Source organism: Galleria mellonella, unplaced genomic scaffold (assembly GCF_026898425.1).
Source record: "Galleria mellonella isolate WM207_F2 unplaced genomic scaffold, CSIRO_AGI_GalMel_v1 utg36, whole genome shotgun sequence".
NCBI lineage: Eukaryota > Metazoa > Arthropoda > Insecta > Lepidoptera > Pyralidae > Galleria > Galleria mellonella.
This window is the reverse complement of record NW_026442086.1, coordinates 3,760,008-3,773,682: the sequence shown is the minus strand read 5'-3', so window position 1 is coordinate 3,773,682 and position 13,675 is coordinate 3,760,008. Positions and strand designations below refer to the sequence as shown.

General features: G+C 33.1%; 2 protein-coding genes across 2 annotated transcripts in view; both read right to left on the bottom strand.

Moving 5' to 3' along the window:
* Positions 1–763: 763 nt before the first annotated feature.
* LOC113520687 (zinc finger HIT domain-containing protein 3) lies at positions 764–2,172 on the bottom strand. The gene is made up of 3 exons (XM_026906092.3): positions 1,905–2,172; positions 1,496–1,638; positions 764–1,013 (listed from the first exon to the last, which is right to left on the bottom strand). Exons 1-3 carry the CDS (start codon positions 1,967–1,969, stop codon positions 829–831), a joined length of 393 nt encoding a protein of 130 aa, XP_026761893.2. The 5' UTR covers positions 1,970–2,172; the 3' UTR covers positions 764–828.
* A 1,842-nt stretch (positions 2,173–4,014) lies between these two features.
* Positions 4,015–13,675, bottom strand: part of LOC128201176 (beta-glucuronidase-like) — a 34,423-nt gene continuing 24,762 nt past the window's right edge. Inside the window, exons 9-13 of the mRNA XM_052897302.1 lie at positions 12,134–12,277; positions 10,078–10,156; positions 8,433–8,609; positions 7,687–7,825; positions 4,015–7,264 (exon numbers count right to left, since the gene is read on the bottom strand). Coding sequence (XP_052753262.1) covers positions 7,083–7,264; positions 7,687–7,825; positions 8,433–8,609; positions 10,078–10,156; positions 12,134–12,277 — 721 coding nt within the window. The 3' untranslated portion in view covers positions 4,015–7,082. The remainder of the gene's footprint in view (positions 7,265–7,686; positions 7,826–8,432; positions 8,610–10,077; positions 10,157–12,133; positions 12,278–13,675) is intronic.

The window sequence follows — 13,675 nt, the reverse complement described above, 5'->3', positions numbered from 1 at the left end:
TAAGAGACTCATCAGCAATGGAACATATATTCGCATATGGGGTCAGCTAAGCTGATGCACGTCGACCCATCGGGATCTTTTGTGCTTCCCCCTGCCTAATACCATCATTTCATAGATTCTTTGTGTTACCTTAAAGATATCCCGCGGTTTAAGATATCTGTAGTCCCCTGGCTTTGGATAAGCCGTTCCCAGTAACATATATTACTATTTTGAGTTTATTCCAATTGTCACGTAAATTAGTACATAGACAAATATCTACAGTATTTGAGATGGAAAGTACATAATTATGCATTTTGTCTTGAAAAATATGTATTAGCATGATCATACAGACAAGTTGTGAATATTCTCGTTTTAACATTAAATGTACCTAATAATTTGAAATAAGTATGTTACTAGCATTATTATTCACTACCTACATACCTGTGCACCAAATTTATTTCAAATCTGCTCAGACATTTAACTGTGATTCAGTAACAAACATCTTTACAAACTTTCATCTTTATGAAGGTAGGATGAAATTAAGCCTGAAATAAATATTAACAGTCTAAACATAAAATAAAAATAGTAATAATAAATTATACAATTTCAGTAGATCTACTTCCATAGGCAGTAAATTGTAACAGTCTAAGGTATATCCTATTTTTAGTAATAAACAATAAATGTCTAAAAGATTTTTGTACAAAAAATTTTACTTATCAAGGAAAAGAGACACCTCTCATATACTGTCAATCTTCATGATGATGATGATAAATAATAATACATATTATTATTTAGGAAAATATATATATTTTAAATTATGTTAACATTATAAAAAGTACCATATATAGGTTATAATTTGTCAATATCTTCTGCAGGTGCCACAGTATTTAAACATATATCCACAAACTCTGTAAATATTGGCTCTTGCATATATTTTTGAATTAGTTCATCTGGATGGGGTGACTTATCCAGTAATTCCAATATTGTTCTAACATGTGGATTTTCTAAACATTTTTTTAACTCTGTAGAATTTCCTGAAATGAAAAATAATGGTATGATTTGTTAACTTAGCTAGTCAGGTATACTTTTAAGTCAATTTTCTACAAATCTAACAGAAATTCTCAAAAATGTGCTGAAAAAACCACTGTGGTGTGGTCCCGGCATAGAACAGACCACCCCTTCCTTTCCCATGGTTGTTGTAAGAGACAACTAAGACAACTTATGGTTTAGGGATGAGTAGCAGAGCAGCATCCTTCTTCCTAATTGCGGTTGCCAACCTGCCTGTCAAGCATGAGCATAATAAGTATGTTCAGCAGTGGACCGATAACTATCCTAAAGTTTATATGTATATTTTTTATACGGGGGGTCAGCCCCCACTTGAAATTAATTCTAAAATTAACATTGGTAATGTTAATTTCATTTTGAGTTATTTACATATCCTAGTAAATGAAATGGAGAACTATAGTAGATACCTATTATGCACAGTAATATTAGTTCTAAAACTGATTATACTTACTTAACAGTTCTAATTTTTCTGGTGCAACAGTATCTTCTGTAGGAAATTCATAACTTAAGCTTGGTTTTGAAGCACACACTTCAGGTTTAGATGGAGCTGAACAAGGATTTAGTTTGTGCTCCTTACAGCACAAAACTGAGCAACTAGAACAATATTTATGTATATAATAATAAATAGGTATAAGGTGTAAAAATTATTAACTAGGAATGGTTAGTTGGATGTAGGGTTGGGAGATGTCTATGATCATTACAATGATTAATATAAATGTAAACATTATACTTGCTGTAAACTTTTTTTGTAACACATAACACATGGTGAGATATCACATGCTTTGAACTGAATTCAAACTAGGTAAATACCAAATACTAAGTAATTATGTGATACATGTAGAAATTTAAGTTATACTTACTAAGGTTGGAGACATGTAGGGCATTTGTATTTAGGAATTTCACCACATTGAATACATCTGGTCATATTTCTTATTTACTTCATTAATTATTCACGAGTACAAAAGTGATGTTATAATTTTAATATCTCGATAATTGTTTCTGTAAATGAAGTGAGTCAAGTTTGTGAATTAAAATATAACTTTTTTTAAACAACTGCAGTCAACATGGTAAGTATAAATTTAATACAAAATAAAAACAAGTACAAAACAATCACGAAACAGAACTGTCAACATGCTTACTTCTTCGAAGAAAAAGTTTCTACAAATCTATGCAACCAATTCATTGAAATTTAAAAATTTTCGCTATAAAATGACCGACTCTTTTATAATACCTTTTGAAATTGGTATTTTGTATAGGATATATATTATAAATAGTAGTACAAAAATATTAATATTTATTTATTTTATTGTGTTCCAGTTATGTTAATATATAGACAGTGCCGACTCTAGAATAAGTTACCTGGAAATCACAGCACACTAGATTAGTTACTTTTGACTAAATTCAGAATTATTATTTTTTAATTTATATCTTAATCACATATTTTAATTTGATAGTTTCGCGAAATTATTGTTTTATAAATTATTGTAAACCAATTTTATAGTAATTTTGTTTTAAATCTATTAGAAATTTAGCTCATATTGGTCCTAACCTTAAAGATTTCATTGTGATATCAAATAAAATTTTAATTTTCGTGATAGGTTTAGAGAACGGGGCCTCAGAAACGATCTTAAAGATTGGTAATTAGTTACTCTGAGGTGCATTATTTAAATTGCGTTGTGCTTTTAATGTCACAATGACAACACTAATGTGTCATTGTATAACATATACGGCAACCCTAAGTTGACGGGGGGAAAGGGATTGTTAGTAATGGAGACTGAGAATCCCATTGCTAGCAATATACCCAACCAGGTCGACCTCCTCGCGGTTCCCCCTGGAAACTATCATGATTAATTCCTGATGAATTCATCATGATGGGCTAACTGGCCTGTTTTCATTCTCATCTATCACCCTTCACTGGTGCTCCGCCAGCGTATCCCGTTAGCGCAGGCGGGGTTACCATACCATTTTCACTCATAAAAAAAAAACCCCTAAGTTGACGCTAAGTGATTTGCTAAGTGAGAGCATTCGATCCGTATCGATCGTTTTATTTTTTCGCTGATCTCTCATTTAAATCTAGTTTCATTTATTTCCCTTGGTTATATATTCTTTGGTATATATTATAGCCTTGTTATAGTTTTTTGGTTATATATTATGGCCTATTACAGGATAGATGTCAAAAATGCTTGGTAGAAATAAACTCAATTTCTATAGAGTTGTTGACATTTTTTTTTTAAATATTGACACTTGTTGTTTAACTGATTAATATAAAAAAATTATAAAGTTATTCAATTATATACTCGTAAATAATTTTTCGGATAATAGGTGAAATGATGATGATGAAATAATATTTTAATTTTTTAAAGAGTGGGTATACTTTCGGATTCAGTATGGTATCGATATCGATATTTGTCGTAATTGTGTATCAAGTAAAACAAGTCATGCTTACTTTAATCCCCAGAGTGGTGGACGAAATCATTAGGAATTTAATACGATAATTTTTACGGGGTACCACATGTAAATTGATCTTCTGGTGTATATATTATAAAGGGGTTAGCTTTCTTCCCATTAATATGCTAGGTTGTATTTTTTTAGATGGATGATTATGGAATGACACCTCCGCCTGTGTTATCAGTATATATTAGCGAGGTACCAGTAATAGGTGAAAATAAAAATAGGTCTGGCTAACAGACCCATCATGACGCAATCATCAGGAATTGACCACGAAGCAACAGTATAATTAAAAATTAAATATCTAAGCACATACGAGGATTATCGAGGAAATATAATAAGTATCTATTCATTAAGTAGTTTTATGGGACAAAAATATTTTCGGTATCTGCTATTTTTTTACGTTTCTGTGTTACTTATGTTAAGTTCAGAATTCATAAAACTCAACAGCAAAAATTTGTTTCTGATCAGAATGTAACTTAAGCTCTAAAGAAATTAGTCGGTATAAAATAAAAAATAAAATGATACTCAAGTAATTTTAATTGATAAATTACATTTATGTTATAAAGCTGTAATCTGCAGCTTTACCCGATGTAAAAAGTATTTATACTATAGTCATGTACTCGTAGTTATATTATAGAATGTGGTCCATCTGTGTAATTTATAATCACAACTATTTGTGATTAAATAAGATATATCCAAACATCTTTAAAACGAACATATTTTTAAACATAAAAAAAACTGTAGGACAGGATAGTGAAACGTTAATTTATAGGGCAATACTACATTATTATTATACTCGTAACTTAACAGCCCATTAGTGTCCCAGTTTTGGGCACAAATCTCTCTCATAAGAAGAAATAACCTATTATAGGTCTGGCTTGTACTTGTATTTTGTGCTTCATCATAGCGGCAAATTTACTGGCCATATATCGGAATATCTTAAATAATAAATATAAGCTAGAAACAATATTTGATCTCGCTAGAAGTAAAATATTCAATATTCAATTATTTTACCTGTTAATATGTGTGTACGTACTTGTACATACCATATGCACCTATTTCGATACAGGAAATACTTGTACAAGTTCCAAGACTATTCTTACAGTTGATGGCACTTAAATAATAATACATTATATTTATTATACTTAGGTAATTGTTTTAAGTAAATCTAATACTTAGTTAGATGTAATATAGTACGTTGAAGTAAGTTTTCTTATAATTTAAACTAGGTATATATAGGTCATTTGAATTTCGAACGATCATAGGTGTTACAGATAGGTAATATATATATGTAGGTAATTATTGCATATATTTATTTATACATAAACAAAATAGAAATAAGTTTTCAACAATTTTATTTCATGGAAACGTTAATTTATACTATTACAACTGAATTTATTCTACTTATATTTATTATTTTATAAAATAAATTTATTTTTAAAAGTATATATTTTTAATAATGTACATTATACATATAGACCAATAATTTTATATGTTTATAGGAATCGACGCCTAATGTAAATTAAGTGTTAACAAGGTTGTTTCAATGGAATGTATCATAAACATATCAATTACTAAGGATCCGGCCCGACTTCGCACGGGTAGAATTTTCGAAAATAATTTATAGCCTATGTTACACGTTGATATATAGGTGAAAGAAATTTCAAAATCAGTTAAGTAGTTTTCGAATTTGTCCATTAATACTTATTATCCATTAAAATCAATGTAATGCATTATGAGAATATTGGGGTCGATTCTGAAACACCACATCTCTAAACCCATCTCTAAAAATAAAAAATTCTAAACTATCGCGAAACTATCAAATTAAAATATTAGATTAAGAAATAAGTTTAGAGCAATGGTCTCCACGATCGAACCCCTAATATGTTCGTTTATATTTAATTAAAAATACTATTTTATGTGGCTCTACAATCCCAGGACACATTTTTCACCATCTCTAAGAGGAGGTATTTTTTTAATATTAAAAATAAAATGGTAAGACCGCTTGCGTGATCGGTATACGCTGGCGGAGCACCAATGAAAAAGGATAGGTGAAGATGAACTGTTGGGATATTAGGTGTTAATTTCTAGTGACGTACGGTTACGTTACATTACATGTTACAGACATAGTCATCTAGAATTTAAAGTCGAATTCGGTGTGCTCAACGTTCTGAGCAAACCAAAATTTGCCCTAACAAAGCAATACATATTTTAAACAGAACCAAAGACATGTTATTATTTAATGTCAAATCCATATACACAGTAATTACGTTGCGATTATTTAATTTAGCGTTATAAAGTTAAACAGCAGATAAATTAATGACATTTTGGTTTAAGTGTCACATTTTATCGTATTTTAAATAAAATGTTGAACACAACTTATAGGTTAGACTTAGTTTTAATTATGGTCTTAATAATAATACTTATAGAAAATCAGTTATTAGGTAAGCACCACAGACGTAACTAGAAATAGATACTGCAGCTGTTTCAAAACTAAACGCGTCACTACTTGTCTTGTTTGAAATGAAAAAAGCTATAATTTATCGATGGGAAACCTCCTTATGTAGGTAATAAACATTTTCGACGATACCTATCCACGTAGTAGGTTAATTTTTATCAGTTTATTAAACCATTAATCATTTTTTGACATAAATACCATGCAGTTACTCTGAATCGAAATTTGGTCGCAGTCAAGGTTCTAATGAGCCTAATTTATGGTCACAAATTGACATAGAAAGTACACGCAGGCGTCAATTGCATGTCTATGGTAGTTACCTTACCTAAAACTTACATAATTTATATAGACTAAAAGAACAAATGCATTCGAGCCATGTAAAATGTTTTCAAAGCTCTTGATTAAAGCACCATTCACACAGGTACAAGTCAAGAGTCAAAGTCTTTAAAACTCCGGATCGTAACCGCCGAGAGATCATTTACAAATGTACTTAAAATTTTACTATTTAATTAGATTACATATAGAAAAATATAACAAAATGCCATTCCGCAGAAAGCATTGAGAGCACGTGATTATTTCAGTACATACTCTGGGACACTTACGGATTGATTTCTCCTGACACGGAACTATGCCCACAAGTTGTTTTCAAATGATCACTCGAAACTATGTGAATGGTACTTTATAGTAAAAAAATAAATAAAAGGAATTAAGGAACAACGAATTTTCTCATATGATTGAACTTCATGAGGTAAATTGGCTGTAAAATTACTAAGTAGGTAGAAGTATAGTGAACATTGGAGAGGAAAATACTGCAGACATTTCTCAGGCCTAAGTTCAAAATTATATATTTTACAACACTTTTGAGTTATTGTACTTTATGTAGGTGTATAATATACATTACATTTCGTATATTCTCACAACTTTTATTTGGCAGTTGGAATAAATTATTCGTATTAGCTTATATTATATTGGCTAGGAACGTCCATCGGGCGTCAAAGTATACTATTCTGTATCCAAATAATATTAAATTTTATTTAATGTATTCTCTGTCGCCGTCCGTTCTCTATATTTAGTCTTAAAAGGCGGTACTACAAGTGTCCGGAATATGTCGGATCCGGTAAAAACGGCTACGTTATAGTTCCCCGTGGTATATTCTCGTGTTGTCGCTGATGTATAGGTCTGGTCGAGGCGGTGCTGCGCCTACGTCGGCGGCCGCCACCGCGTGGTACCGCGCCCGTAAGTGGTGTGCTGCTGCTTTCGGTTGTCGTGACCGAGTGAATATACCCTTCTTATTGCCCCCCGCTCTTATTATACCTGATTGGATATGTACCATTAGATTTTACACTAGTTAAAATGAAACAGATGGTAAGAACAATGTATTACTAATATTAAAACGGCGTTCAGCGGTATTGGAAATATCATCATCATCATATTTCTATCTTTATGTTATGTCTCTTTCATTCAGCGCTAATCGCAGACATTTTTATATTCACTCTCCTTCTGGACATAAGTATAGTCTTATATGATTTTTAATTATTAAATAAATTTTAGTGCTATCCATACAAGCTCATCCCTTTAAACCCAACTGAACTCATTATCATCATATCAGCCTTTAACTGTCCGCTGCTGAACATAAGCCTTCGCCTTGGGGGGATTGCCAGTAGTTGCCACACTTGGCAGGCGGATTAGCAACTGAATTCAACTGAATTCAAATTATAAACTGCTCCGGTACTAACCTTGTTTAGTTTTGAAATCAGCAAAGTTCCATATGAACTCGCCGACGAAGAAGCCGCTTTGGCGCAATTTGTCGAACGCCTTAAAATGTTCTGACATCAGAGCCACCTGGTAGTCTTCTGACCATACGAATGTCGGCAACTAAAAATTGGAAATGAATTGTAATATATATAATATTGGTAACTCCAACTGCGCTATTACTATATGCTTAAGGTGTAACAGTCAAGGACGTTAATTGAGAATGATGTCTAGTCAGTTAGTCCATCGTGACAAATGAGGTGAGGTCGTGCAACGGGATGGGTGTATAGCAATGGTGTGACTAGACCTTGTTATTAACAATCCTCTTCCTTTTGGTATTAGTATTAGCAATTTCATAAAAAATTGCTAAAGATAATTTTTTTATAACACAGGGGGCAAACGAGCATGCGGCTTACTTGACGGTAAGTGACTACCGTCTCTTATGTGCACCCGCAACACTAAAGGAATTGCATATGTTCTGCCGACCTTTTAAAAGGTAATATGCTCTTGAAGGTTACGATGTCGTATCGGTGCGGAATTACTGCTGCTGGAAGTTGTTTCCAAAGCATAGTTTATTGCTAGTAACCTAATAGCTAGCTACGTTATATACATCTTATCGTTTATATATTTATACTCAATTTCTTCAGTTTTTCTCCGGAAAAAAGTTTCATTGGTAGAAAACTCCCTTAAAAAATATTCTAATGATCTAGATTTCAATCTATATACTAACGAAGTGCATTCCGGCGATGGTGTCTGCGCCGTACTCGGACATGAGGACGGAGCGGTTATACTTGCGGTGCCACTGCAGCGCCTCCCGCGCCACGTTCTCCGCCACGTGCTGCAGCTCGCCCGTCTCGCTGTACCAGCCATTGTAGCGGTTGAAGCTGATCACGTCCAGGTGCTTGCCCTGATGTAGGACAACAATTTGAATGCTTGGTCTTAAAGTTAGGATATCTTACTTCTAGGTCCAGGTTTGTAGGTCTTGAAAAACCAGACACCAAACATTTGAGAGTACAACCCAGAGTACATAGACTTGATCCAATTCAAAAAAGTTCGTTTCCAAAATTGATCCGACCAGGATACGAATCCGAAATTTTATTTACGTAAAGCCACGTGCCGACCTTTACTATGGAAGTCATCAAAATAATTGAATTAAATGAATGGATATAAATTTTTATTGTTCTTTTAAAACAAAAGATATAATTTTAAATATTGTAGACAATAAATAAGCTTTATTAGAACATGTTATTACATTTTTTTTTATACCACTGAGGTGGCAAACAAGCATACGGCCCACCTGATGGTAAGCGGTTACCGTAGCCTATGAACGCCTGCAATACCAGAGGTATTACGCGCGCGTTGCCGACCCTGAAGAAACCTCTTTACCCCCCTTTTGAAGAACCCCATGCTGTAGTCTCTCGGGAAAACCTCGGCAGGGAGCTCATTCCATAACCTGAGTGTTCGTGGGAGAAAGCATCTCTGAAACCGCGTTGTACGCGACCATTTAGGCTGTAAGGTATGAGGGTGAACTCCCTGTCGATGGCGAGCCGTACGATGATAGAAAGTGGCCGTAGGCATCATATTGAATAATTCCTCTGAGCACAATCCGTTGTATAAGCGGTAGAACACGCAGAGTGAGGCAAAATCTCTCCTAAGACTTAAGGGTTCAATACCGCTTGCAAGCATGGGATCATCGACAATTCTCATAGCTCGTCGTTGCACTGAGTCGAAGGGTTCAAGCTGGTATCTAGGTGCTCCCGCCCATAAGTGACAGCAATACTCCATACGGGGCCGGATTTGCGATTTGTAAAGCATTAATCGCTGATCCGGCGTGAAGTAATGCTTCGCTCTATTAAGCACACCGAGTTTTTTGGATGCCAGCTTCACCTTATCTTCGAGATGGCCACGGAACTGTACGTCACTAGAGATGTCGACACCAAGGATCCCAATGCTTTTAGAGATATTAAGAGACGTGCCTTGGAACTGTGGGGCCACATTTTATCAGATCGATTACACACGTAATTTTGTAGTCGATTAAAAAAAGAACTACTAAATTACATGTGTTTGACGAGAATCAATTTTTAAATAAGACTTACCTGTTCAAAGAATATGGAGAGGCATTCAAATTAGAACATTTTTATTTTTGCTCCTAATAATATTTTTAAAATAGTAGCTAGCCATTTATGCATTTTATCTTTGAGTATTTTTTAAATAAGTGAAAACATGGGCTAAAAATGTAATAATGGTGATCGACCAGATAGGGTATATTATAAGTAATGGGTTAATTAGACTCCATCACTGACAATCCTTTTCCCCCCTATCTATAAGTATTAACTGTGCTATTTAACTGTATATTTATTTTTTAGGTAACCTACCGCAATATCCTTGGGATTAGCTAGTGCATAAGTGACTGGTCTCGATACATCCATAGTCTTGACATGCATCACCACTTTTCTGAAACCAAATTAATTATAATTGTTGCATCTAACAACAGTATACTTTGTTATGTCCATGATACTGCTCATATAGGCGACAGTTACCACTTTCCATCAAGTGGGCCGTCAGCTTGTTTGCCATTCTAAGTGGTATAAAAAAAAACCTCTATAATTGCTCAGCGATAAAATTCTTATTAAAACTAGCTAGTGTAGTATTTTTTTTTTTAATATTTCATATAACTTCATAGCGATTCTAAAAGTGATTTGTGAGTAATATTGGTAGGAAAATAAAGAGGTCAAGTAACACAATAGCTTTACTGATATGAATAACACACGGTAACAAACGAAAACGACTGGTTATGATTGAAATTTTACGGTCACCTAGAAATATTACAAATATTTACCGTAGATAAAAGAAAACGTATGACTATTCTACTTTTTAGGTAAATAAATAAAGGCGCTGTTGAATTGAATGCACGAAACAATGTTTTTATAAATCATATGCAAACATTAATAATGATAATCATGACAAAGATTTCTGACCACATAGATTGAAGATAGATTATATTATATATTCTCTATGGGTAGAGAGCCATATGCCTCATATATGGTGGCATATGGCTCAGATATGGGGGCATATCCTAGTTTCTATAGAGATACTGTACTATACTCGTATTGTTGCAAGAAACCAAATATAACCATTATCTAAGGGTATAATAGAGTCATAAAAGATAACTGAATTGCAGATTTTTTTTTAATAGAATGGATATTCCATTAGCGCACCTATATAATTAAATATTTCCCTGTGCTACGGTCAGACCACTATACTACTTAAGGCCTACGCAAACAAGAGCGTTTATTTAAGCTTTAAACCTAACCTTAAAAGGTATATATACCTTTTCTGTGGACAAAATGTTTGTTTTTATAAGCTTGAAATTCATTGCCACAATATACACGATATTGTGGCAATGAATTTTAAGTGATTTAATTATCTTTCGTCGAAATTAAAAGTCGGGGAAGACGAGACAAACATAGATGGAAATTTTGTCCCGGCCAAAACATTCTTTGACTGCAAACTCCAATATTAATACAAGCTGAGATTTCAATGGCCGAAAATATTATTTAGTGATTAAGGATATTAATAGGAAACTCTAATTAATAGAATATTTTCAAGACACTATTTTTTACTGAATATTTTTCATACGGGGAAATGATAAATTAATTCACACTGTTAAATTAATTCATTGTGTCGTTTAATGCTATTGAATAAAATTTTATTTTTTCAAATGATTTTCTTACAATGTGACGAATATTTGGTACTTAACAACATTCTCATTACCAAATTAATTGGATCTACATCATTTATAAATAATTAAAATTTTCAGAATAAAAAAAAATTTAGAACTGTACTGTCTCTATATTGTCTATGTGAAGTTATGTAACCTGTTATTGTGGAGCCTATAAAGTAAACAAATTTACATTTAACATACGTTATAATTTATAGTACGTGTAATGTAGTAGTAAATATAGTACTGTACACTTTCATCGTGATTGATTTATAGAAGATCAAATAGATAAATCTAAATGGAGAGTCGAATACCAAAAATATCCCAAAAACAGACAAAACGACGTTTGTGTAAGTCAATTAATTAGCAATCCATCGATAAGACTTCGTCGCTCCCCTCTTGTGAGCTTTGATTGCTATTTGCACTCGCCCCTGTACGCGTTCGGTGAAGTTGTCAAGGCCATCTGCGGTCAACAGCAAGTACAGATCGTATAAAAAGTTAAAAAAGTCTGTTTTGTCGAAGTACCTACTAGTATTTGACGACTCTCTATAAATAATAGTAATATAGAATCTTTATTATGAGAATCTCTTCTACAACCAATAGTAAATTTATAAAAAAAAATTAAGCCAATCTCCAGTTTAATCAGTCACATCTGAAAGTATACAGATACCAAGAATGATAAGACGTATTCTAAAAATAATGGTTTTTACTTGAAATATTCGTCGCAGTTAGGCTTGTCGCTCACCGGCTCGTTGGCGATGGACCACATGATCACGCTCGGGTGATTTTTATCTCTTCTAATCAACTCTGTGAGGGACTGCTTATGCTTTTCCAACAAAGAGTCTGAGTAATTGCTGTAAATGAAAGATACACAAATCGATCTTATAAGATATTTAGGAAAAGTTAATATAAGATGTCTTAATAAGAGCAATGTTAAAACTACATTTTTATTCACGTATTTATTCACAAGGGTGAGACTTATGTCCATTACATGGTCTGAACATAAGTCTCACCCTTGGGGGGTTTTGCCAGTAGTTGCCACGCTTGGCAGGCGGATTGGTAACCGCAGTCAGGGTTTTATAGATGTTTTATGAGGGACGATGCTGCCCATCCCTTGCCTTGCTTTAGTTGGCTCTAACGGCAAACACGGGTTAGGAAGGGGTGGCCAATTCTATGCCGGGACCACACGGCTTTGATATGTGAAAATTATAAATTATAGAGATTATTATTATCATGAAAAAATTACTGTAAATAATTGGGTGCTATTTTCACAGTTTGCTCCTGAAGGTCTAACTTAAAAATTGGTGTATGTTTGTTCGTGATACACTATCTGGAAGTAGTCTATTACATTGGTTTTCTTACTTCTAGAGTACTTCTAAATCCAAGTGTATAAAGTAGCGGGTAGAACATCATCATGGATAGTATAGAACACATTAAGCTGAGAAGCACATGATATTCCTCATGTACTCGTATTGTCACTCCTGAGCACTAAGGTATTGCGTCTCCGTACTTTATAATTGTACTGCCATATTACCCTCATCCTTGATATCAAAACACAGCCATGCCAGCGCAACTGCTTTGTGGCAGAAACAAAAGAATCTATGCAGGTGACATTTATAAATTGTCCCCATGAGCAATTGCAGTATGTTTTTTTCTGTCTTTTAAATAATAGAAACAAATTTACATATACTTCAATTTCAAAATTAGCTTATCGCCGAAATTTTCCTACAGTATAGGATTATTTAAAATGGAAATATTTTTTTAAGTATAGTAACGCGCACATGGTAAGCTTAGCCGATTATCAGGAGGGCTATTAGTGTAATTAATTACGTGTATGCTTGATTTCCACATTCGTGGAAAGCTATTGAGGTCATGAAAAATGTTGTTAGATTTCTGTTCAGTATTTTCGTAATATATATGTTATAAATATATAACAATATATACCTATTATTATACTTTACTGTCAATAGTACATATTGTTATTATTTTTTTCTAAACTTTGTATTTCGATACACTTGATGACAATTTGTTATGCCCTTAAAATGACAACTATTTGATTTTTTAGCGATGGTCATGACCTCTGATCGGTTTTCGGTTAGGAGCTGTTCACGACTCACGACTGTGACAAATAAAACATAAAAATAATATTTGTTCAATTTAAAATGTATTAATATTTTTTTTTACTATGATGAATATTTATATGTGCGTTCTCCGTGTTATTTGCATGTATTTTAAAAAGAAATAAACGATTC